Source organism: Mastigoproctus giganteus, chromosome 12 (assembly GCF_048544385.1).
Source record: "Mastigoproctus giganteus isolate SK-2022 chromosome 12, ASM4854438v1, whole genome shotgun sequence".
NCBI lineage: Eukaryota > Metazoa > Arthropoda > Arachnida > Uropygi > Thelyphonidae > Mastigoproctus > Mastigoproctus giganteus.
In genome coordinates this window covers 178,632,451-178,658,327 of record NC_143586.1, presented here as the reverse complement: position 1 = coordinate 178,658,327, position 25,877 = coordinate 178,632,451, and the positions used below count along the sequence as shown (strand labels likewise).

Here is a 25,877-nt window from a genome sequence, read left to right as displayed (position 1 = left end):
GATAGTGGACACCTTAACCATGTTTTCAGACGTCTCAAGGTGCCGAAAATTCTTTCAATGGTACAGGTCGTAACAGGTAATGTCATACCAATAGTTATTGCCGAATTAATAGAAGGGAAATAGTCGCAATGTTCCAAAACTTCTGGTAAAGTTTGAGGAATATCAGTCGATGAACCAAAAACAGGAACACTTGTTTTGTTGCTGCAATAGATGAAACACGTCTTCTATGGTTACCCCGCCGAAGGCCGAAACTGGCAAACCCGTAAGAAAATTGAGGCAGACAAAGCGTCCCGTGGTCTAGGGTGTAAGGTTACATATCTCAGTCACTTTTACGATTATAATTTGTGGAATTTTTTACTCTATCCCAGGGAGGGGCATGTGTCCCATTTGCCCCCTCTGCGGATGCCCATGGGTAGAAGTAACCCCAGAGAAATGTACCAACTTTGTGGTACTACACTTAAGGTGGTAGAAAAATGGGAGTAATTGTGCAGTCACGTATGAAGTTTTCTGAGCAATGCAACCAGGCTGCCATGGCAGGTCATGGGGTTTTGTCAATGATATATATAGGAATTTTTCTAGCAGGGAAAAGGTGATTGTCCCTCTGTATAAGGCTATGGTCAGGCCACGCCTTGAGTACTGTGTACAGGTCTGGAGGCCTCATTTTAGGAAGGATGTAGATTTTCTTGAGCGTGTACAGAGAAGGGCAACAAGATTGGTGAGGGGAATGAAGGGATCCTCTTACTTAAGCCTCTTACGAGAGGCTTAAGTTTTGCAAAAGCTGAAGACTAGGCACCTTCACGGTGATCTGATTGAGGTGCATAAGGCCTTGAACTGAATTCTGATGGGATTCTTCCACTTGTTTAGATTACAAACCTAAGGGCACATAAATTCAAATTAAGGAAAGACAGATGTAGAATAGATGTGCGGAAATTTGCCTTTACCAGCGGGTGGTTAATTGCTGAAACAAACTTCCATCTGTTGTTGTTGAGGAAGTTGATAAATTAAATAAATTTAAGGAGCAACTGGACAAACATTTAGAGGGAATGGTTGCGTGATATTTTTATTTTTTTTTTTTTGGCTGATGCTGCATAAGCTCATACACTTGCTTTCTTGCATCACATGCCCCTACTACTACTACTACTACTACCACCCCCGAGCAGTGGAAGTCAGTTATTTTCTCGGATGAGAAGAAATTCAACCTGCATGGCTGTGGTGGGAGCCAAGTGATTTGCCTTAGACGTGTGAAGAATACCATCCAGACTGTAAGGTGTCTGTAGCGACATTCTCTACCAGCCAAATGATATGGAGGTGCATTTCGTATCGTGGAGTAGGCCACCTGCAGTTTATAAAAGGTTCCGTAAATGTCAATAGATACCTGGCTATATTGGAAGGCAAATTGCTGCCAACCATTTCAACCTGCCAAGTAACTGCATCTTTCAGGACAACTCTGCTCCTTGCATCAGGCGAAAAGTGTAAGTAGGCACTTCTGTAGTTATTTTAGCTTTATTTCTGCATTAGAGGTTTGACAGTAATGTGTTTACATTTGTTACACATTATTGGGTGGAAAAATGGTCCAGTACAACTGTTAGCTGGTCAGGAAACAGCCTGGACCTGAATCCTATGGAGAACTGTTGGCATTGTGTGGAAACTGCAGTTGCCAGAAAGAAACCAAAGACCCTTCGTGAACTTCAGTAAGCCATAATTCGTGTTTGGTACCACAAACTATGTTGATTATCTTCAGAAACTGATCTTGTCAATGCTTCGACAGTGTGCTGCTGCTGTCATTAGGGCCAGAGGCAGTTCAACTAAATATAGTTTGCACCTGGTGAACTTTTCATTTTGTTTTCCATTTAAAATGATAAACTGAAGAAAATTGAGGGCTTCTGATAACATTTCAGCCATAACTGTTTTGCTTACCAAAACTGTATAAAGGTTGCACATGTTCATTTTGGAATATTTTGAGAGCACCTGTCAAATATTACTTAGCTTTGCCTTAACTATTAATAAATATCTTTTGTTTATATTTCTATTTGTGATGCTAGGCATTAATGTTAAATACTATTGTGAAAAAGGGTTAGAAATGTGAAATTCCTAGGTGATGCACTTTCTTTGAGTGAGTGTGTGTGTGTGCGCATGTAATAGGTGCCGGTACTCCTTTGCTACCAGGAAAAATGAAAAGTAAAAGGATTTTTAGAATTCTAAAAGTACTCTAAAAATTTATTGATATTATTACTTTGGTAATAATGTTGTTGGATTAAGGACAACAAATTAAGTATATCAAACACAGTTTATTAAGTATAAATTTGTTATTTAAATATATAAAAAAATTAAGTAAAATGTGTTAAAAAAAAAAATGTGAGTAAAATAAGTAATAAGAAAAAATAATTTCATAATAAAGTTTTTGTAGAATATTCCAAATTTTTATTAAGTTCTCAACCGACACCCTATGCAGACTTCTTTTCTTCCTCTTTGTGTGTCGATTGCTGAATGACGTTTCTGAATCAGCCACGAATCGACATATTTGCTGGATCGAAGTGTGTCACTGGTGGGCCTACAATTTTAAGAAATTGTTTTTGTCATCAACGGAGCTCTGGTTTAGGCTGACGATCAGATTCATTTGTGAAAATTCTCATTCACATTCATCGATGAAATTGGTATCGTACTCAGAGCGTTCATCAAATGCTTCAATTCTTCCTAAACCATCTTGTCAATTAGGTACCTCCAAAATCCCCAAATTGTATCTCTTTCATTTAACTGTAATTTTCTAATTGACAATTTTCTAACTTCATTTTTATCAAATGCCAACATTTCACGTTTAGAAAGTTTAATATCTTTGTTGTCCTCATTTTCCTTCTCTCGTCATTGATATTATCACTAGTTCTTTGAACAAGTTGTTAAATTTGAAAATTTTTTTTTTTTTTAAGTCAGTATTGTTATTGAGTAAATGTAAAAAAAAAAAAGGCAGGGGGAAACAAAACAGAACACAGCACCATCATGCATCACCAATCTGTGGGCACAAGCTTTCTACACCGTAAGACACAACATAGGCTAGGGGGTATATAGCTATACAAAATACTTGTATACAATATCAGCTACTTGAGCAGAATCATCAATAGTCGAACCATCTATATTAAGTGGACCAATCCGATTCATCCCCTTCCTTCTAGAGTTTACATAAGTAAAGAACTCTTTACTTTCTTCTTTGCATCCTTTGCCAAATATCTGCTTTTGCCTGCCTTGTGATTTGATTACAGACTACGTTATATCTGCTGGAGGCTTCTGTGTTGCCTGATAATTTATATGCATCCCATTCCTTTTTCTTCTCTACCACGAGCCTCGTTAATTCATCTGATTGATTTAGGCCTGAACCTTGAACAGTATTTCATAATTGGTATGAAAAGTCTAGTAGCCTCCAAGATTAAGTGCCTGAAGGCTTCCCATTTAGAATTCACCATTGGTAACATCAGTTGATCTCACTGTATAGAATTTAAAAACTGTCTGAGACCACTGTAATCACCTTTATGAAAACAAAAACCCTTCCCTTTACCCTTGATGGTAGTTACATCTTTAAGTAATTCCCACATCAGTGCACTGTGATCACTGTCACCTAGTAGTTCCTTTATCTTCAAATTCTTAATTCATGAATAATCACTGCTGATAATCAGATCAAGATTATTACTCCATCTGGATTGATTTTGCAAACTTGATTTTGATTCTCCTCAGGCTGTTGACATCCTGAATGGGTATTTTGCATCTTCGTTCATTCATGAGGAGTTTTTTATGAAAGGTGATGTCAGAACTTCTGACATCACCCTTCATAACCATACTGGTTCCTCAAGGTAAGATAGATGGATCCAAGACTGTCAGTCATGTTATTGCATCTGCAATCTCTAATAATAATAATAATAGCCCTAAATTTTGTACAATCAACAATCATGCCTCATCACATCAACTCTACATTGCTATACATACAGATTTTAACATTCTCCAAGCTATACAGCAGAAGCCAGAATGAAAACTAACCCCTTATTCAGACAGATCTGGAATATCCTGACATAATGAGTAGAGTCAGCCCTTTTTTTTTATTAAGATTATTACTGTAATTAATACCACTTATATACTACGTGAAATTAATAATATAGTTTAATTAAGCTAATCGCGCAAATGCATCAGAAATACATAGCTATATCTGAATAAATCAGAATATTGGTAAAGCGGCATCGTTTTAAGTTATATCTCATATTGTGAATACCTTCACAACGAGTTGCCATGATATTGCACTACTTCGAATAAGTAACGCTTCACCTGAGGAGAAGACTAATGTTACTTATTCTCAGATGGATACCACCACCCAATATTCTGATTTATTCAGATATAGCTATGTATTTCTGATGCATTTGCACTATATTTATACATAGTCTAGACTCCTTCATAGCTTGAGGCTTATGCCCTAAACGCTTGAGTCTAAATACATGATACACCATCAGGCATCTCTCATATTGTGGAGTTATACTTCATAACTGTTTTGCCATCATTGCATCACTCGGGTACCTACCCACCCACCGAAGAAGGGCCAAATAGCCCTGAAACGGTGCCGTCTGGGTGGTGGTATCCATCTGAGAATAAGTAACATTAGTCTTCTCCTCAGGTGAAGCGTTACTTATTCGAAGTAGTGCAATATCATGGCAACTCGTTGTGAAGGTATTCACAATATGAGATATAACTTAAAACGATGCCGCTTTACCAATATTCTGATTTATTCAGATATAGCTATGTATTTCTGATGCATTTGCACTATATTTATACATAGTCTAGACTCCTTCATAGCTTGAGGCTTATGCCCTAAACGCTTGAGTCTAAATACATGATACACCATCAGGCATCTCTCATATTGTGGAGTTATACTTCATAACTGTTTTGCCATCATTGCATCACTCGGGTACCTACCCACCCACCGAAGAAGGGCCAAATAGCCCTGAAACGGTGCCGTCTGGGTGGTGGTATCCATCTGAGAATAAGTAACATTAGTCTTCTCCTCAGGTGAAGCGTTACTTATTCGAAGTAGTGCAATATCATGGCAACTCGTTGTGAAGGTATTCACAATATGAGATATAACTTAAAACGATGCCGCTTTACCAATATTCTGATTTATTCAGATATAGCTATGTATTTCTGATGCATTTGCACTATATTTATACATAGTCTAGACTCCTTCATAGCTTGAGGCTTATGCCCTAAACGCTTGAGTCTAAATACATGATACACCATCAGGCATCTCTCATATTGTGGAGTTATACTTCATAACTGTTTTGCCATCATTGCATCACTCGGGTACCTACCCACCCACCGAAGAAGGGCCAAATAGCCCTGAAACGGTGCCGTCTGGGTGGTGGTATCCATCTGAGAATAAGTAACATTAGTCTTCTCCTCAGGTGAAGCGTTACTTATTCGAAGTAGTGCAATATCATGGCAACTCGTTGTGAAGGTATTCACAATATGAGATATAACTTAAAACGATGCCGCTTTACCAATATTCTGATTTATTCAGATATAGCTATGTATTTCTGATGCATTTGCACTATATTTATACATAGTCTAGACTCCTTCATAGCTTGAGGCTTATGCCCTAAACGCTTAAGCTAATCGCCTATAGAGGAATCTGTCAGCAGCATGATCTGATGATGGGTATCTGTAAGATGCCTGAAATGTCACCTTAAACTGTATAGTTGTGTAGGTGATTAGCTTAATTAAACTAAATTATTAATTTCACATGGTATATGAGTGGTATTAAATTATAGTAATAATATTAATGGAAAACAACTACGTAACATCCTTCCCTAACTGTAATAACCCTTTTTTTTTTTGTTAGATCGTTGTTCAGGTTGTGATCACTGGAAACATGCTGCTTTAGCTTACTGTGATACTATAGTGACAAATGGTGCAAGAAAGCAAACTTATGAAGCATCAGCTAAAAAAAATAAAAAATAAAACTCCCCAAATCACCAGTCCATCCTCTCCAATAATTTATCTAGTTCTTCCCTAAATTTTGAATAAATTTATTAAAACTACCCACTTCCACAACAACACTTAGTTGCTTGCTGGCTGAAAGTAAATCACTGCACATCTATCCTGTAACCACCCTTCCTCAATTTGAATTTATGCCCCTCCCATGTCTGTAGTATGAGCAAGAGGAAGAATGCCATCAGCATTGAGCTAGCTCAATTTATTCTAAGCCATTCTTATCCCATTTTGAAGCAACATGATAGAAGTTTATCAAACTCTAATAGGGAGCTAAGTGATTATGTAATAGCAAAGTGGAGGAGAAATTGTTGAAGTTAAACATAAGGAAGGCACCTGGGGTGGTTGGATCTATCCAGTTATATTAAAGGAGGCAGCAAAGGAAGTAAGCAAACCCTTAGCCATAATTATGAGAATTTCCTTGGACTCAGGGAAGGTCCCCATTGACTGGAGATTTGCAAATGTATCACCAATTCACAAAGGGGGGGGTTCAAAAGGTGACACAAGTAACTATAGACCTGTTAGTTTAACTTGTGTTCTGGGGAAAATAATGGGGTCACTGGTTAAAGAAGCATTGCAAGATCATGTGGACAAGACTGCAGTAATAGTTAAGACAGCATGGATTTGTTAAAGGGAGGTGTTGTGTGACCAATTTGATTGGATACTATGGTGTGGTCATAAAGGAACTGAATGTCAAAAATAATTTTGACTACTTGGATTTCAGGAAAGCTTTTGATACTGTTGCACATAGAAATTTGCTGTACAAATTGAAGAGGTATGTCATTAAAGGTAAGTTGCTACAATGGATAAAGGAATGGTTGAGTGGGAGACGTGGACACTGCTCTTCATGGACAAGTGTTATTAGTGGAGTTCCCCAGGGTTCGGATCAGGTTTAATGTCCAAGTTTGCAGATGATACAAAGGTTGGCAGGTTTGTTAATGACAGTAAAGACAGTATGCTACTCCAGCAATAACCAAAGAGAAATGTACCAACTGTGTGCTACTACACTCAGGGAAGTGGAAAGTGAAGAAGACCTGGGGGTAATTGTGCAGTCAAATATAAACTTTGCTGAGCAGTGCAGAGGGGCTGCCAGGGCAGGCCATGGAGTCTTGTCAATGATATATAGGAATTTTGCTAGCAGGGACAGGGAGGCGAGTATCCCGTTGTACAAGACAGTGGTCAGGCCACACCTACTGTGTACAGGTCTGGAGGCCTCATTTTAGGATGTAGAGTTGCTAGAAAGAGTACAAAGAAGGGCAACAACATTGGTGTGTGGGGGGGGGGGGACATAGGGGTGCTCTTAACAAGAAAGGCTTAAGTTCTATAAATTGCAGCGCCTGGAGAGCAGGCACCTGTGAGCTGATCTGATCGAGGTGTATAATGCCTTGAATGGGTTGAGTAAGCTGAATGCTGATGAGATACTTCCTCTTGCTCAAATTAAGAACCTGAGGGGCACAGATTCAAATTGAGGAAAGACAGTTATAGAATAAATGTGCAGAAATCTGCCTTTAGCCAGCTGGTGGTTGATTGGTGGAACAGACTTCATCTTTGTTATGGAATTTGATAGTCTAATTAAATTTAAGGTGGAGCCGGACAGGCATTTGGAACAAATGGAGGGGTGAAATGGGAAGGGTTTTTTTTTTTTTTTTTTTTTTTGACTGATTCTGCATAAGCTTTCTTTCTTGCATCTTATGCCTCTACTAATGCTAACATGAACAGTAGCAGTACACTGGAAAACCATGTCAACAAGCTGCTTTGTTAATCCACTGTCCATAAGAACAGGCACTATATGCAGTTCTGAAAGCCTCATTTTAGAAGGACATAAATTTGTTGGACACAAAAGAACAACAAGATTGGTGAGGAGAGCAGAAGGGTGCCCTTTCCAGGAAAATCTTTAGTTTTGCAAATTTCAGTCTGGAGACTAGACATCTGCAGAGAGATCTGAAGTATCAGTGCATACAACCTGCAACCATCCTTCCTTCAAATTAAGGGTGGGTGGATGGTTGCAGGATGGATGTGTGGAAATGTGCCTTCAGTCAGAGATGGTTGATCGTTGGAATCAACTTCCATCTAGAGGGTATTGGCAGGTGAAATGGTGTGGTTTTTTGTTTTTTTCCTTCATGTGTAAGCTTGCTTTCTTGCTTCATTTGTCACTACTAATAATAATGATAATGATAAAAGTTGTACTGGCTTGGTCACTCATCTGCTTATGCCCACTGGTCTATCACATTGCACATACTGCAATGACCAACTTAATTGTCTATTAATTGTCTCCTACACAATAGAGATGTGCAAACTATTTTTGCCTCATTTTCCATAGTTAATATCATTCTCAGTATTGCTCAGCTTCTAGCTTGTACACTAGACAGTGAAAATTTTTGATTTCCTCAAATGGATATAATTTAATAATTTAACTCTATACAATCCTCTCTAAATCTCAGCTATAGTTCAAACTAATGAAATGCTCATCAGTCTTTATTATTTTGGTGCATTGTGGCCTTATTGCCATTGCTCCAAAAAGCCCACAGACAACAACATCTAGGTTCCATTTTCACTGCAGATGGAAAAACCACTTTTTTAAAACTCTTTCTTATAAAAACACTTCTAAAAAGGAACAATTTCACAGGTGGAAAGAAGTAGTTTTGTGCACTATGTATATACTAATAGAAATGACATGGAAAAACTGAAGCATCTGGTAGTAGGAAGTTGAAGAAGCCAGGTTGTTTTGGAGGTGTAAAATTATTATTTCCTGTCATTTATGAGCACAACAGAAAGCTGTGAATTACTAGTTCATTATTTCAATATTGGTTACAGCAAATTGACTAGAAATTCCTTTACAGAAACAGAAAATCCTTCTCTTTTTGAACATCTAGCTGTTATATCCTACTATAGCAGTGAAACCATTATGTGCAGTAAAAGTTTAATTTCACCACTGAATATGGCAGCTATACCTTGGAATCAATGTATTATAAAAATTTACATTATTGCTGAAAAAATAATAGTTGGGAAAATATTTGATATAACAAATTTCTGGATTGTGTTATGGAATTAAAGTATGGACTAAAATGATTTCAAGAACAGTTTCATTCTTTTCTAAAAAAAAAATTGTGTATGTGTGCTGAGCATGCATAGCAGAAGTTAAGTGAAACTTCTTTGGGCAACCATTTGACTGAGGATCCCATACTGACTGTATGAATGCCACAGGCGACGAATCTGCATGAATGGGAGCCTCGGTGATACGAGACATTCCATTACCAAATCTAGTTTCGGCAAGTTCTGTGGCATCGGATGATATTAAAACCATTTGAATTTGATAGAGCCGGAATCTTTGTTCTTGAGAGAGCCACGACAGCTGGTACAGCCCAACATTTGACATTCATCCTCATTTGGAAATGCTGTTTGAAGAGCGTGATCTCGAGCTGCTGCAACCTTCACATCATTCTTGAACCAGAGCCGATCACACACAGAACAGACTGAATCGAAATTATTATCCAGGAATGTAATTTTAAACTGTGCATGGATGCTTTGATGTTTCTTAAAATCTTGTTGCTGCTCCTGCTGTGTATTACTTATTGAACGATTTGATGGAGTACTTCTGGCAGTCCGTTTTGGCTTCTTTGCTTTTCGTTTACGACTGGGCTTAGAGGACTCTTCATCGTTTTCATTTGCAGTATCAACTTCCATGACTACTTCCAAAATTCACTTCTAACATTTCTGGGGAGATGTAAGGCTCAGAAGATGTGGATGGACCTTTTCTAGCTTTCTTTAACTCCATCACATGCTGTAATTTCTTCCGCTGTCGAAATAGCTTAGATACTCAGTGGAGGTGGTTTCTGTGGTTGCATTGTACGTATGTGTTGTGTATGCCTTACAACGCTCACTATTAGTCTTCGACGTGTTGAATTATATATATATATATTTTTTTTTTCATTGAAAGTTTTTATTAAATACGGTGGAGAATGATGAAAAAAAAATAGCATGACCCAATCAGTAGGGGTACTGAGAGTGGTACAATAATGGGGGACGAATCGTTTCGTGTCGCATTTTATTGATGATTTTTGTCAATCCACAGATGCATTGCACATATGTGCACTTATACACCTTACAATGCCCACTACAGTGGACCCTGCTGTATGAATGGTTCACTGTACAATGAAATCACTTTAAGATGGACACTCCATAACAAAACACCATTCACTATACGATAAGTAGTAAGCGCCGGTCATTGTGATCACGTTTGCGAATTGAATTTTAATTCTATTAATGGCGATTGTAATCGAAAATAGGAGGAATATTATCCACAGGCTATAAAAGTAAAGATATAAAGCACAGATTTACACTTTAGAAATTAACAAAAATTAAATGATACGCGAAAATCGGAAGAATATTTTCCACAGGTTAACAAAAAAGAAAGCAAGACAAAGTCAATTATAATGGGTTTTTACAGGTGTCACCTTCCCAATTACTAACCAGGCCTAACGCTGCTTAACTTCGGTGATCGCACAAGAACCTGGGCATTTGATCTAGTACGATGGTTGGCTGTTCAGAGTGCCTTTAATGCATTTACTTATGGCAATGGTCGCATTTTCATTGCATTTTTTTGTTAATCAACAAAATGCAAGTTACTCCCATCTGAAAACTGCCTAAAGAAGTTTCACTTAGTTTGGAATATGTCTTGCTTTTCTGGAAAAGTCTGTGGGAAGGGAAAAGTGTTGTTTTTTTTTTTTTTTTTTTTTAACAACATAATCATGATGTAATTTTCACTGAAAGAAAAACAAATGTATATTCATAACTTGAGTGTATTTAGGTTTCTCTTTAAGTTCAACTTATAGGAATTTCTATAAATCAAACATAAAGGGGAAATATTTAACTGAATTCAGTCCATAGCCTAGAAATTTATGATTCTGGCAGATCCATTGTGTTTTTTTATTAAATTAAAACGTTGAATGTATAATATATGGCTTTTGCAACAAATACATTGTCTTTTGCAGTTTAAGTGTATTTCTGATAAAAAAAAAAAAAAAAAAAAAAAACCCTCATTTTCGGACAACTAATCAAGTCAGTGCCTTGACTAGTTGTCTGAAAATATATTCATATATTCCATTGATATAAACCATTGCAAATATATATAATAAAATAACTAAATTTTTCCATAACTACCGTACTTTATTTTCAGGTAGTAATCCTTACAGTTGTAGTAGTAGAACTATTTGGATTAATGGGAATTTTGGGAATAAGGCTAAGTGCAGTGCCAGCAGTCATTCTCATTGTAGCTGTTGGAATTGGAGTTGAGTTTACAGCTCACATTATCATGGTGAGTATTTGTTTTTGGCCTTTTTGTGAGCATGGTATTTATGAATGTTTAGAAAATTTTATTTATTTCAGCCTAAGAGTACCTATATAGTAAAACACCACTAATCTGTTACAGAAAACTCATTACAGTTGTAGCATTTAGCCCATAGCTCTAAATAGAGTTATAGGTTCTGGACAATTCATGCTTGGCTGTAAAGACTTAATTTTTCAGATGCAAATAAAAAAAAAATTCTAACAATCCTCACTACATAAAAAAAAAAGAAAAAAGGTCCCAATAATACTGTGTTCATTTTTTGCTGCCCTAATCCATGAAAAGGTCTCATTAATATATTCATTTTGCTATTCTTGAGAGCTGGTTCCTGTTTGAAGTTGTTGATTCCAGAGTGCCATCTTAATGTGTCCTTGTGTTGATTGGGAAATTCTTTTCACCTTTATTTGTTAATTCATGCATTGATGCAAAGAACTCTTTCATATCAAAGAGGGGGGCAGGAAAGACTACTAAAATATGAACTGTACCCTGATTGCTGCTTAAGGCATTTGTTTAAAGCAAAAGGGAATTATATAAATGTTACTTTTGTTGCTTTGTCTGTAAAATATATAATAGATATTTAATTTGTTATATATTAATGTCAAGAGTTTTAAGATAGGTATTATTAACTTATTTTTAAAGAGAACTAGCGCATTTTGCATGGTGATAAATTTCATCTGCAATGATATACATTACTCTCACTAGCATGCACTTGAAGACAAACATTACTATACGTACGTAGTATACGTGAATGCGTAGCTGACCATAAGAGGTAGTTGAAGAAACAAAATGAGCTAATGAAAAGAAAAGGAAAGGAGAACAGAAGGCTTTAAAGAAAGGAAGGCCAAGTTTAAATGTTAATAGAATGGAGGGTTAAATGTTTATAATTTATGTGAAAGCAAATCTGATAAAAGTGTTAATTTTTGGCCTAAAGTTCATGTTTTATGTGAAACTGGAAAATGCATTACATCAATGGAAAAAGAAATCTTGGTTACACATGATGTCATCAGTGATTAAAGTTGCCTAAATGAATTTGAAATCCTATACAGTCAGTCCTCGTATAACACCTGTTTACACTACATGAATTCGATCATACAAGATTTATAAATAGGGGAACGATATCTTATATAACACGAACCGAATTCGCTTATGCACGATTTGCCTTTGTGTTTACAAGAAATGGCAGTCAAACGCAGAATCACCCCAACCGAACGCAACACGATAGGAATGAAGAGAAGATTCTGAAAATGTATTTGTTTTTTATATCAGTGAAGCGGAAACACATTTCACCATAATGTAAAAACCAACACAATTCCAGCTATCGATATAATCGCAAATGCAATTAGATAGAGTTTACTACCAGTTTATAACAGATTCCACTAGCAGAAACGCAACTGGAAATTGTTTTTATTGTTTTATGGTAGGAATCCCTAGAAATGTGCTTTAGTAAAATGTGAGGTGTTAATTGTGTATCTCTGCCTTTACAGTATTGTTTATTCAGTTGCTACACGCGCGCAGCTTTGTTTATGTGTATCAAGCGTGCGTCCTCATTTTGTAATTGTGCGTTATTCCCTAAAAATGAGTAAAATACTTAAAAGGTGTGAAAAAGAAGCATCCTGGTGAAGACACTGCAGATTCAGAGAGAAAAATAAAAGCAATATCAATAAACAGAGGCGGACTGGGTCAAAAATTCTTACCCGGGAAAATTTATAGTGGCCTCATACTATGGATTACGGCCAAAATCATACAGGCCCACTGGGGTTTCCCCGGTAAGGCTTATGGCCAGTCCGCCTCTGTCGATAGAGAAAAAATATGAAATTGTGAGCAAAATTAGCATTAGTAGAAGCATATGATGCAAGAAAGCAAGCTTATTCAGCATCAGACAAAAAAAAAAACACACCACTCCCATTTCACCCCTCCGTTCGCTCGAAATACCTGTCCAGTTGAGCCTTAAATTTGTTTAGGCTATCAACTTCAACAACAGGTGATGGAAGTCGGTTCCACCAACTAACCACCCGCTGGCCAAAGGAAAATTTCCGCACATCTATCCGACATCTGTCCTTCTTCAATTTGAATTTATGCCCTCTGAGCTGATTATTCTGAGCAAGATGAAGAATCCCATTGGCATTGAGCATGCTCAAACCATTCAAAGCCTTATACACCTCTATCAGATCACCTCGCCGGTGCCTAGTCTCCAGACTCTGTTATTTGCAAAACTTAAGCCTTTCTTCGTAAGAGCAACCCTTTGTTCCATTCACTAATCTTGTTGCCCTTCTCTGTACCCGTTCCAGCAGCTCTACATCCTTCTTGAAATGAGGCCTCCAGACCTGTATACAGTACTCAAGATGTGGCCTAACCATTGCCTTATACAAGGGAATAATCACCTCCTTATCCCTGCTAGAAAAATTCCTGTATATCATTGACAAGACACCATGAGCTACTTTTGCGGCTCGTCTGCACTGCTCAGAGAACTTCATATCTGCCTGCACAATTACCCCCAGGTCCTTTTCATTCTCCACCACTGTCAGTGTAGTACCGCAGAGTTGATACGTTGCTCTGGGGTTACTGTTTCCCATATGTAGTACTTTACATTTGTCAATGTTAAACTTCATTTGCCACCTCTCAGCCCATCTGTTCAACCTTTCCAGATCCTGTTGCAGCAGCATAGCGTCAGTGGTGTCCTTAACAACCCTGCCAACATTTGTATCATCTGCAAACTTGGACATTAAACTTGATATTCCATCATCAATATCATTCATAAACACCAAAAACAACAACGGACCCAACACTGAACCCTGAGGAACTCCACTAATAACATTAGTCCACGTTGAGCAGTGTCCATTGATTACCACTCTCTGTCTTCTGCCACTCAACCATCCCCTTATCCATAGCAGCAATTTGCCTCCAATGCCACACTGCTCCAATTTGTGCAGCAGTCTTCCATGTGCAACAGTATCAAAAGCCTTTCTAAGATCCAAATATATAATATCAAAGTTATTCCCTGCATCCAGTTCTTTTGTGACTACATCATAGTATCCAATCAAATTGGTCAGGCAAGACCTGCCCTTAACAAAACCATGCTGCGTCTGAGCTATAACTGAATTCTTGTCTAGATGATCCTGCAGTGCTTCTTTAACCAGTGCCTCCATTAATTTACCTGGAACAGAAGTTAAACTAACAGGTCTATAATTATTTGTGTCAGCCTTTGATCCTCCTTTGTGAATTGGGGTTACATTTGCACATCTCCAGTCTATGGGTACCTCCCCTGAGTCCAAAGAAGCTCTCATAATTATGGCTAGGGGGTTTGCTTACCTCCTTTGCTGCCTCCTTTAATATAACTGGATAGATCCCATCCACCCCAGGTGCCTTTTTTATGTTTATCCTCAACAATCTCTCCTCCACTTTCCTCTCAGTTATTACAAAATCATCCAGCTCACTGCCAGTGTTTACTTTACCTACATCATTCTCCTTCCTGAATAACTCCTCATGCGTGAATGTAGATGCAAAATACTCATTTAGATTGTTATCCACCTGGGCAGGATCCTCAACTGTTGAACCATCAATATCCAGTGGACCAATCTGATTCATCCATTTCCTTCTTGAGTTTAAATAGGTAAAGAACTCTTTTCTGTTTTTCTTTGCATCCTTTGCCAAGGATTGTTCGTAGTCTGCCTTTGCCTGCCTAATCTCCTTTGTGACTTGGTTACAGGCCAACTTATATCTATCATAGGCTTCCATGTCACCCATTAATTTGTATGTATCCCATGCATTTTTCTTCTCTGCCACATGTCTCATTAGTTCATCTGACAACCATTTAGGCCTAAACCTTGAACAATATTTCTTAGTTGGTATGTAAAGCCTGGTAGCCTTCAAGATTAGTTCCTTGAATGCTTCCCATTTTGAGTTTGCTGTTGGTAACATCATCAGTTGGTCCCACTGTATAGAATTTAAATACTGTCTCAGACCATCATAGTCGCCTTTACGAAAACAAAAACCCTTCCCTTTACCTCTGATGGTAGTTACCTCCTTGAGTAAATCCCACTTCAACACCTGTGATCACTGCCACCTAGTGGTTCATTTATCTGCAGTTTCTTAATGCATGAAGAATCAGTACTGATAATCAGATCAAGAGTATTGCTCCCTCTTGTTGCCTCACGAACATGCTGATGTAGAAAACAATCATCCAATAAATCCACAAAAGCCTTGCTAGTGTACGAGTGACCAACCCACAAATTCCAGTCAATATCTGGGAAATTAAAATCCCCCATTATAAGACTCTGATTTACTGGCCCACTATTTCCCTGTACAATATCTTATTATACTCATCAGAGTCATTAGGCCTATAGCACACTCCTACTCTCAATTTTGATTTCCGTATGCTTATGTCACACCAAACTGACTCGACACTGCTGGCTACTGTTAATCTATTAGTCCTTGTATCCCCCCCCAACTAGCAGTTTTCCGACCCACCTAACTCTGCCTCGACAGCATCAGCAAAAATTCTTGCACCCTTTCTATTTAAGTGTATCCCATCCCTGTAGAAGCAATCTCTCCTGTTAACAAGTACAGTCCAGGCTGTACTTGTTAACAGGGAAAACCTTCATCTAGTGAGCTGGATAGGAATATTGATGCTGATAATTGAAGTGCTGAGGCAGGAGGAACTTTTATAGTATTTTTTTATTTTTATTTATTTTTTTTCGCTATAGTATATGCTGTCCAGTCCAAACATTGATTACCCACATGTTTTAGCAATTGGCCATTCTTCTCTGCTTAGCGGTACACATGTTGCAGTGAAAACTAGTAAATGTGACAGGTTTGTGGCATGTAGTCCATACAAAATACTTGATTGACATAGGCAATCTGATGGACTTTGAAAAAAAACAAAGGGATGACTGAGCCAATTTAAGGGTGGCAGTATTGTGGAAAGTGCAAATGTTATGGGCTGCCATGGAGTGCCGTAGTTAAGGTGTTCCAAGAACAGACCGTGTAGAGTGCAGCAATGGTTAACACCCGTGACTCATCAGTGGTTGTGGTGAACATAGGGAGTCTTGCCTTGCAAGCCAATGGATGGAAAATAACTTTAAGGTCTTTAAGCAGGAGACAAGATCAAGGTGTGTGTTTGTTTTTATTGCGGTCTTCAGGGTTCCCCCTATATACTGCTGTAGCATCTGAAAAGGCATAAAGCCAAGGCTGGTGTGTGTGTGTGTGTGTGTGTGTGTGTGTGTGTGTGTGTGTGTGTGTGTGTGTGTGTGTGTGTGTGTGTGTGTGTGTGTGTGTGTGTGTGTGTGTGTGTGTGTTGGCACCTGCAACTTTGCGGGCAGGGAACACCTGGTCCCCTGACTCCCAACCTTGGCCACAAGGAGGTATGCCAGGGACTACTTTTTACCAAAGACTCTTAGTGGGGCTATCAGACAAGCCTGGGTGCCCCAACGTGTTTAGAAAAAGGAAGTGGAGATAAGAATGAGAAGTATGGTGATTGGAAGGGAAAGTTGAATATAAGATAAGCGGAAGAAGAAGTAGTAGACATCCTGAAATAGAAGAGAAAAGTCAACAATAGTTTATAGAAATATTGTATAGTGAGCTATATTCTATTGCATTTAAACTCAAAACTAAAGATTCTTAGACATATTTGAATAGAGCTGCAAAGCTAGCCACCAAACAGTATCAATGAAAATTATATAAAAGTCTAAAATTACGTACAAGTCTACAACCTATAGATGGCAAGTAACATTAACTTCCATATGTCTCCAAGAGAAAAATTTCACAATAAATGTCAACCACAAGAAAATAGTGTTTTCGACACTACCTTCTAGAACGTAATTTCCAATAAGTTAATACCTTTGGTCTTGTACATAGTCATTAAAATTCAATACTTATAATGTATATCATTAACAGGACTTATTTTCCTGCAAAGACATAACCATTAACCTCTCATATATACAAGATTTAATTTTCAACAACAGTTCTTAAGAACAACTTACAATATAAGACTCAGAGCCCAGAAAACCTAACTCTTTGGTGTAACACCTCATTAAGGATTAACATTTACAATGCATTTTTGTCTCCTAAGCACACTATCAGCAAAATCGGAGAAATTCAAAAAATTCTCCCTTGTTTACACCAACCATGGAAAACGGTTGATGTAATGTAGCCATCCAAATAGTGGTTACATTCTAGTATTAAATGATTGATTGTTTTCACAGCTCCACAAGGACAGAGGCGATGCGAAAGATCCAAATACATTTAATTGGGAGTTTATACTCCCATGACCTTTAATCATAAATGTGACATTTAAGCTGGAACCAAACCCTTTTAACTGCTTAGTATATTCAAAAACATTAGGAATAAAACTGTTTGTAACCCTGCCTAAAAGAGCAGCATTCCATTCCAGTTGCCAGTTTCTCAAACTCAGATCTTAATTTAGCAACATCCTCCTTTTCAGATAAATCCATTCAAAGTATAGTTACCAATATTAGCTGGGTGATGCCCTCTTCGGTGATATAATAGATGCTGCAGTATTATTTCATAGTAAATAGGTATTCAACCATTCAGAACCTGCAGAGCATCACTAGAAACAGTTCTACACGCTCTGGAGGTGGCAAGAATATAAAAAGTTTGGAAGTTTGCCTTTAGCCAGTGGGTGGTTGATTGCTGGAACAAACTTCCATCTGTTGTTGTAGAAGTTGATAGCTTAAATAGATTCAAGGCAGAACTTGGCAAACATTGGAGCGAGTGGATGGGTGAAATAAGAGCGTTTTTTGGGGTTTTTTTGGCTGATGCTATATAAGCTTGCTTTCTTGCATCATGTGCCTTTGCTAATGCTAAAAACATTAGGAATAAAATATCTGAAATTGGATAAGATATTTTTTTGCCATGCTGTTAACCACCTTAAAGTCCCATGCACCTGCCACATAGCATGTGATAGGCAAGAATAGACTTTTATAGTATAGCAGTATATAGTTTAAGCAGGAGACAACCAGCCATTTCCAAGACCACAATCCAACAAACCCTCCATATGGGCCTTCAGAATTGGCATCCAGTCAAGATACCATTGCTTACAGCCACCCATTGCCAAAAATGCGTAAGGTTGCATCTGCATGCCGTCATTGAACCATTGATGACTGGGAAAAAATGCCTTTTCTGATGAATCATGTTTCTTGCTGTACATTTGTATGGAGGGTAGGACAACAAACTGCAGAGAAGAAACTCTGATGCCTTTGGTCCAATGGTTACAAACAGGTGATGGTATATGGGAATGTTACCTGGGAATCCGGAATCCTTTGGAGCCCTCATAGCCCTATAATGCACTCTGAATGCAAAAAACTACCTATTCACTGTGACTGATCAGGTACACCCCCTTCGTGGGACTCTGAAAGATGCAGGTGTTCCAGCAGGATAATGTGCCCTGCCACATTACCAGTGTTGTTCAAGAATGGTTTGCCAAACACAAAAGCGACTTCCAGGCTACCTTTGTTGCCAAATTTGCTGGATATGAATCCCACAGAACATCCCTAGGATTATGTAACTTTCCCAAATTAATTTTCTCTGCTGCATATTGTAACCCATTATGGTATGTAAAGATTTAAAAGAATTGAAAAAATGCCATATTAGGGGATTGTGTTTATTATTAAACACACTGTACATTAGGAGAAAAGTTGTTAATTCAGTGTTATTAAAAAAAAAGTATTTGATTGATCACAAATTGATGGTGGCTAGCTCACTTTATTTAAAAATTTATTTAAATAATTTTTATTTAAAAAAAAGTGAAATAAGGGAGTACAGTAAAAGCAACAAAACAGGAAATATCAATGGTATTAAGAACAATTTAGTAAAAAATACTAATACATTGGGACTAGCTGACATCAAGGTTATTGAAAGTTTTTCAATTCTCTTTTAGAAAATGGGGTTATTGAACTGAATGTTATAGTTTCAGGAATTCAGCAAGAGGTAGATGAGTTAGGGGAAATAATATGCTAGTGCACATGCTTTATTTTTAGATTAAGATTCAATAAAACCATCAGGTTGCAAAAGAGTTAGAATAGACAGTTTTTAGGTAATAACTTCAGTTATTACCTGAAACCTGGCTCTTGACCAGAAACCTTTCTCCCCAAGTAGCCACAAAAATTCTTGTTAAAAACAGATTTTGTAGCTATTCTCATTTAGTGGTAAATATAATCCATAACAACATTTGATTCCCAGAAAATTAAGTCAGTTTTCAGCTTAAAATGTACTGCATGTTGATATTATAATCTGATTAATTATTTTTTACAGTATGTTTTTATTTAGGATATGGAACTTTATTTTAATTTGTATAAACATATCCTTGATTCTTTTAGGGATTTTTAACCAGCATAGGAAGTAGAAACCGAAGAATGGGTATGACTCTGCAGCACATGTTTGTACCTGTCATTCATGGAGCATTATCTACATTATTGGGAGTAGTGATGTTGGCATTTTCAGAATTTGATTTCATTATTAGGCAAGTGAAATTTTGCTTTGTGTGTGTGTATGTATATATATATGTATATATATAAATAAATAATGATAAAATTAAAAGTAATTAATAGAAAATACAAAAAAGAGAAGTAATTAACACAAGGTGCCAAGCCTTATAGAAGGAAAGTAAGGAAGAGAATGAGAAATTAAAAGAAAAAGAATGTTAAGAACCTTAAAAAAAAAAAATAATAATAATTATATAGAATTAAAGGCTTTTGCAGCTTTGCACATTCAGGTGCAATTCCTGTTTCTTTTTCTTGCATTTTCTACTCATACATACTATATATATATATATATATATATATATATATATAAGAGAGAAAGAGAGATTAAGCAGGACACAGTTCCCATTTTTTTAGAAACCTACCATATTTTCCTTTAAATCAGGTGAAAATTTCCCTTTTAGTTTCAGAAAATATGTTGTAGGCTGCTTTGCCTCCTGAAGAATGGCAAGCTTCCACTGAATTTGTCCTCACTCTCCCACAGTTTTCTTCTTATTTTCAGAAACAGGGAATATTCCCCATCTCTGCCTCTTTGTAGCTAATACGGCAAATAGTATTTCTTGTTGTCTGTGGTAAGGCTCAGGTTTGATTCCCATTACCAAAAGAGCTTGAGAAATACTTGGCACCTTAGACCTTTTGTTAGCTTTTTCACTTTTTTTTGCCAAATTAGTTGATCAGCAGTGAGAGCTGCAAGGTTTCATCCCCCAAATATGCATACCAAGTATAGAAGAACTATAATTTACAAACAATATCCTGATTCCTCTGTTTTCTCAGCAGATGTTCTACAAATACAACTCCTCCCACCCCTGAATTCTTGCACTATGCCACTAACAGATATATATATGAATACATTAGCACTTCTTGCAACATTTGTTCCCAGCGTACTTTTGATGCTTTAATTTGCACAAATTTAGTGATGAAAAACAAGTTTTTTTTTTTTTTTTTGTTGTTTAAAACATTTGGTGTACTTGTAGTCCTTACCATTATATATTATTAAATATTTTAATATAGAGGCGTGTCATTCATTTTAATATAGATATTTCCCCTATAGGGCTGGTGTTAAGGGTGGGCGAACCAGATGATCACCCAGGGTACTGCCATGTCAAGCCATCATTTAGGGGGCTCTTTTCGACACTGGCACCACTTAAGGAAGCTTCTCACCCTTAGCACCATTCAGGTTAGCGCCGTCTCTGTTACCCTACACAATGTCTCTAAAAGAATATTTCAAATTTTATGCAGATATTAACAGTTTCTCGACCTAGTGGTTACACTCTGTATCTTGTTTATTAGTCAGGGTTTATAATTAAATATTTGGTGGTGCTTGAAATTATGAACAAAAGTATTTCAGTTTCCAGTATTGTATCAGAAATCAAAGTAATAATTCCTTTTCAAGAAATTAGTAGTTATAAAAATTAATATGCATAAAATATCTTAGTAAGACAGATGCCAAGGAATGCACTTTTAGTTCCTGATAACTTCAATGCTTGATACCAAAAATCATTTTACCTTACTAATTGTACTGTATAATTAAATCATCAGCAAATGGCTTTTATCCATAGTGTTAATGGACATGTGGGATAGAATTTATCAAATTTGTGCCACAGAATTTAAAAGTTTAATGTGGTTGTTTATTTCACATTTTCTTTATCCTCATAGATAATGCTCTATGCACTCAAAAAATTAAATATCATGTGTGTGTGTGTGTATATTGTTTTTTAATTTTTTTTTTTTTTTTTTTTTTTTTAGTTTCAGTGATTTCATTGGCTGATTTTAATGCCCTCACACTTCTGCAATTATGAACATGCATTATGAATTTAGAGGCATGTGTTTCGTAAACAGTTTTTGTGGGATTTTTTTTGACTGAATTGTGACAATGGATGAATGCTGGGTACATCACTACAACCCACTAAACAGATGAGCAACATTTTTAATCCCACCTTTTAGATACTTATGTATACTGCAACTTTGTTGTGATAATTTTTGTAATTGGATTAAGTAGCCAATTGAGGTGTGATAACCCAAAAATAATTTGTGCACTAGTAGAAGTTGAATTAGAACATTAGGGTTAGTATCCAGCCAGACATGGTGTGTGTGCACGCAATGCAGGGAAGTAGACAAAGGGGCCCATTATTATTGCCCTGTTGATGATTTATCAATACATTGGCTTGTAAAGATAGGGAGTTCATGATCCCACTTTGTAAGGTAATTACTTCCTTATACAAGGGGCAGTCAGTAAGTATCTAAACTCGCCTAAAAATATGAATTTGGGATTTGATATATGCATATATATAAATCAAGGGAAGAAATTCAATTATTTCTTATTATATATATTTTATTAGTTATCTTCTTCTGTCTCCCTTCTATCATTCTCTATCTCCCTCACTTTACTGTCCATTCTGCTTAGGTTTAGGGATTTTCTGCCTTTGACTGCACTAGACTACTTTGCCTTTTTTTTTTTTTTACCTTCTTATTTCCACTTTCTTGTTATTCCATTCAATATATATTATATTGAAACTATGTCTAATGACAATTAGATTTAAATATTAAATTTTTAAATACCGTAAATGAGGGTATTAGCTCCTACGTTAATGCTATTGTACAATGACAATTAGACATTATACATGCATGGGTTATATATGTACTTAACTTATTTATACATTATTTCTTTTTAAATTATGGTACTACTTGGCAGCATCAGGTTTGTAGTGACCCCAACCAACCTGCTAGTTATATATAAATCTAGCCCTGGTAGGGATAGCCTTATATATAACATAGATACATATAAAAACAACAACAAAATTAATGTAAATTTAAAGAAGATTAGAGAAAGTTGGAGAATACTGGAGAAAATTAACATTCTCCCTCATGGCCATACATCTGCTGCTTTTTTTTTTTTTTTTTTTTTTTGAATATATGTAATTAATTTTAAATAAACAGGGTGGTTTACGTATATGACAGCAAACTGTGATAGGAGATTCAAAGCCCTACAGTTATGTATCAGATTAAAATATCACTGTACCTCACCTCCCTATCCTGTGGTGGTCAGTCAGAAAATTGAACATCAGTCTGACCACAGCAGGATATGGAGTGAGGTACAGTGATATTTTAATCTGATACATACCCATAGGGCTTTGAATCTCCTATCACAGTTTGCTGTCATATATGTAAACCACCCTGTTTATTTAAAATTAAGTACATATATTCAAAAAAAAAATTACTCTCATTATTCCAAATTATTTGCCAAGTAATTACCTAAAGTTAACCTAGCAAAACTGGTATAGAGATTACAGAAACGGGTATGTATAATACATTCCTCTAGTATGGCTATATGTCTGCTCAAAGCCCCTGAGGAAGTAGCAGATGTATGGCCATGAAAGAGAATGTTAATTTTCTCATTATTCTCTAATTCTCCAACTTTCTCTAATCTTCTTTAAATTTACATTAATTTTATTGTTTTTAAATGTATCTATGTTATATAAGGCTATCCATACCAGGGCTAGATTTATATATAACAAGTGGGTTGGTTGGGGTCACTACAAACCTGATGTTCCCAATTAGTACCATAATTTTAAAAAGTAATAATGTATAAATAAGTTAAGCACACACGCATACACAGAGACAGGGTGTCTGAAAAGTCTGGAACCAATGGGATTTACACTTCATTTGTTTACTCTCATTTACAATGTGTCCATGTCCAACCTTGACTCTCCATGCATTTTCTCAGCCAGCTTACCACGTTTGTTTGGATTCTTCTCAGCATATTGGGATTGACAGCAGCACAAGCCTTGGTAATTATCTCCCTAAAATTAAGATCTCTGGTTTTTACAGCATACACCTGTGCCTTCAAGAATCCCCAAAATACCAAGTCCAGCAGGTTAAGATCGGGTGATCGTGGCGCCCACTCCACTGGTCCTCTCCTCCCAATCCATCAATGAGGAAACATATCATCGAGCCAATAATGCAATCCAATTGCATAATGTAGAGAAGCTCCATTTGGGTCATTCCCCAATTAAATCAAGTTCTAGCACCATTTCATCACCCAACATTTTCAGGTATTTTTTGCCATCCACTTGTTTTTTTCGAAGAACGGTCCGATGACATGCGTGTCCCCTAAACTATACCATACCATTAATCTGTCCACTCCTTGTTCCTTGCTACCAGAGAATCAATGAGGGCTTTTGGTTAACCTCTGTCTGAAATTCTGCTTATTCAGTTCTCCAGTTACATAAAAGTTCATCTTGTCAGAGAACATCACCCCTTTCCAAGAAACTCTTGTCTGCTTCATTTTGGGGCAGAAACCATTTGCACATTTCAAGTCGTCAATCAGGATCAGCCTCAGTTAGATGATGCAAGATATGAACTTTTATTTTTTCAGAATGTCATGCACCATGCTCTTGGGCACTAAGATTTCAGCACTGTCCATCTGACAGATTTCTGTGGGCTGCAATCTGAGTGCCCAAGAGCATGGTGCATGATCACCCTCCTCCCAACTCCAGTAACACACACAGCGTTATTGGATTCCTTTCAGGATGTCTAGCATTGAACTCGTCTGCCATTTCCCTGATCCATCCCTTACGACCACTAAAGAGTATTTCACTCTTTCATCCAGTGTATTAATGCCATTTTTCACCTGTAAAGAAAAACATTTTTACTATTAGTTCCAGACTTTTCAGGAGGAGGGTGATTTGAAAAATTAACTAATCACAATAAAATGGAAATTAAGAAAATTATTTATGATAAAAGGAAAAATAATGAAATTAAATTAATATATCAAACATTGGGGCAGCACTAATGCATAATCTGCTGCATGTTCCTTGAAATTAGAATATAAATTAAATCAAACACCAGTAGCATGGCAAACCAGTGGAGTGAAAATAAACTAAACTTTATTTACAGTTGTGGTTTAGTTTATTTTCACTCCACTGGTTTGCCATGCTACTGGCGTTCGATTTAATTTGTATTCTAATTATTCTATATATATATATATATATATAATTATTACGAATAATAAAAAATTAAAAATAAATAGAGAAGTCGGATTTGAAGTGCGATAATATGGATTATGGATCAGGGACCACTAATCTTTATATATCAGCGATATTTATATATTCACCATCCTATCCTATTTATTTTTAATTTTTATTATTCATAATTATATATATATATATATATATATATATATATATATATATATATATATATATATATATATAAAATATTACTAGTATCAAATACATTAAGTAGATGCTTATGTATGGAAACGAACTATTGAAAATACGGTGTACCCTGGTGGCGATATGTTGTGAACGAAGGTGGGAAGCAAGGAACCGAAAAATAATTGTAACGATAGAAAAGTAAAACAAAACAAAAGAATATTTTTGAAGAGATGGCCTAGGTGGAGATAGCATTGCAGAGTCTTTCATAATTTTTGTGTCTTATGAAAGACTCTGCAATGCTATCTCCACCTAGGCTGTCTCTTCAAAAATATTCTTTTGTTTTGTTTTACTTTTCTATCATTACAATTATTTTTCGGTTCCTTGCTTCCCACCTTCGTTCACAACATATCGCCACCAGGGTACACCGTATTTTCAATAGTTCGTTTCCATACATAAGCATCTACTTAATGTATTTGATACTAGTAATATTTTATATATACATTATGGCTGTAAGGTACTTTTGCGATAGCAGTGACCCTGATCCATAATTCACGTTATTGTAACTCTATTATCTAATCTTACTACTCTATTGTATTATTCTTGATGATTTTATATATATATATATATATATATATATATATATATATAAATAATGGCTTAAAGTTTAACATAAAATAAGAAAATAAATAAATATTAAGCTGTCATTAGAGGCAACAAAATGCACATCCTCCACATGAAGCCCAGATATATCCGATAATTCAAAATAAAACAAAATAAAAACATAAGCCAGTAGTATGGCAAAAATGTAGAGTGAAAAATAAACATAAAAATAACGTAAAATAAAATAAACCAAACAGGAAAATA

At 36.4% G+C, this 25,877-nt stretch overlaps 1 protein-coding gene across 2 annotated transcripts in view; it reads left to right on the top strand.

Moving 5' to 3' along the window:
• The window catches only part of ptc (protein patched), a 396,675-nt gene that overhangs the window by 311,781 nt on the left and 59,017 nt on the right, over positions 1-25,877 (top strand). Inside the window, exons 19-20 of one of the 2 annotated variants that reach the window (XM_090385655.1) lie at positions 11,199-11,332; positions 19,696-19,838. In XM_090385655.1, coding sequence (XP_090241781.1) covers positions 11,199-11,332; positions 19,696-19,838 — 277 coding nt within the window. The remainder of the gene's footprint in view (positions 1-11,198; positions 11,333-19,695; positions 19,839-25,877) is intronic. The other variant, XM_090385656.1, reaches the window with a different exon arrangement.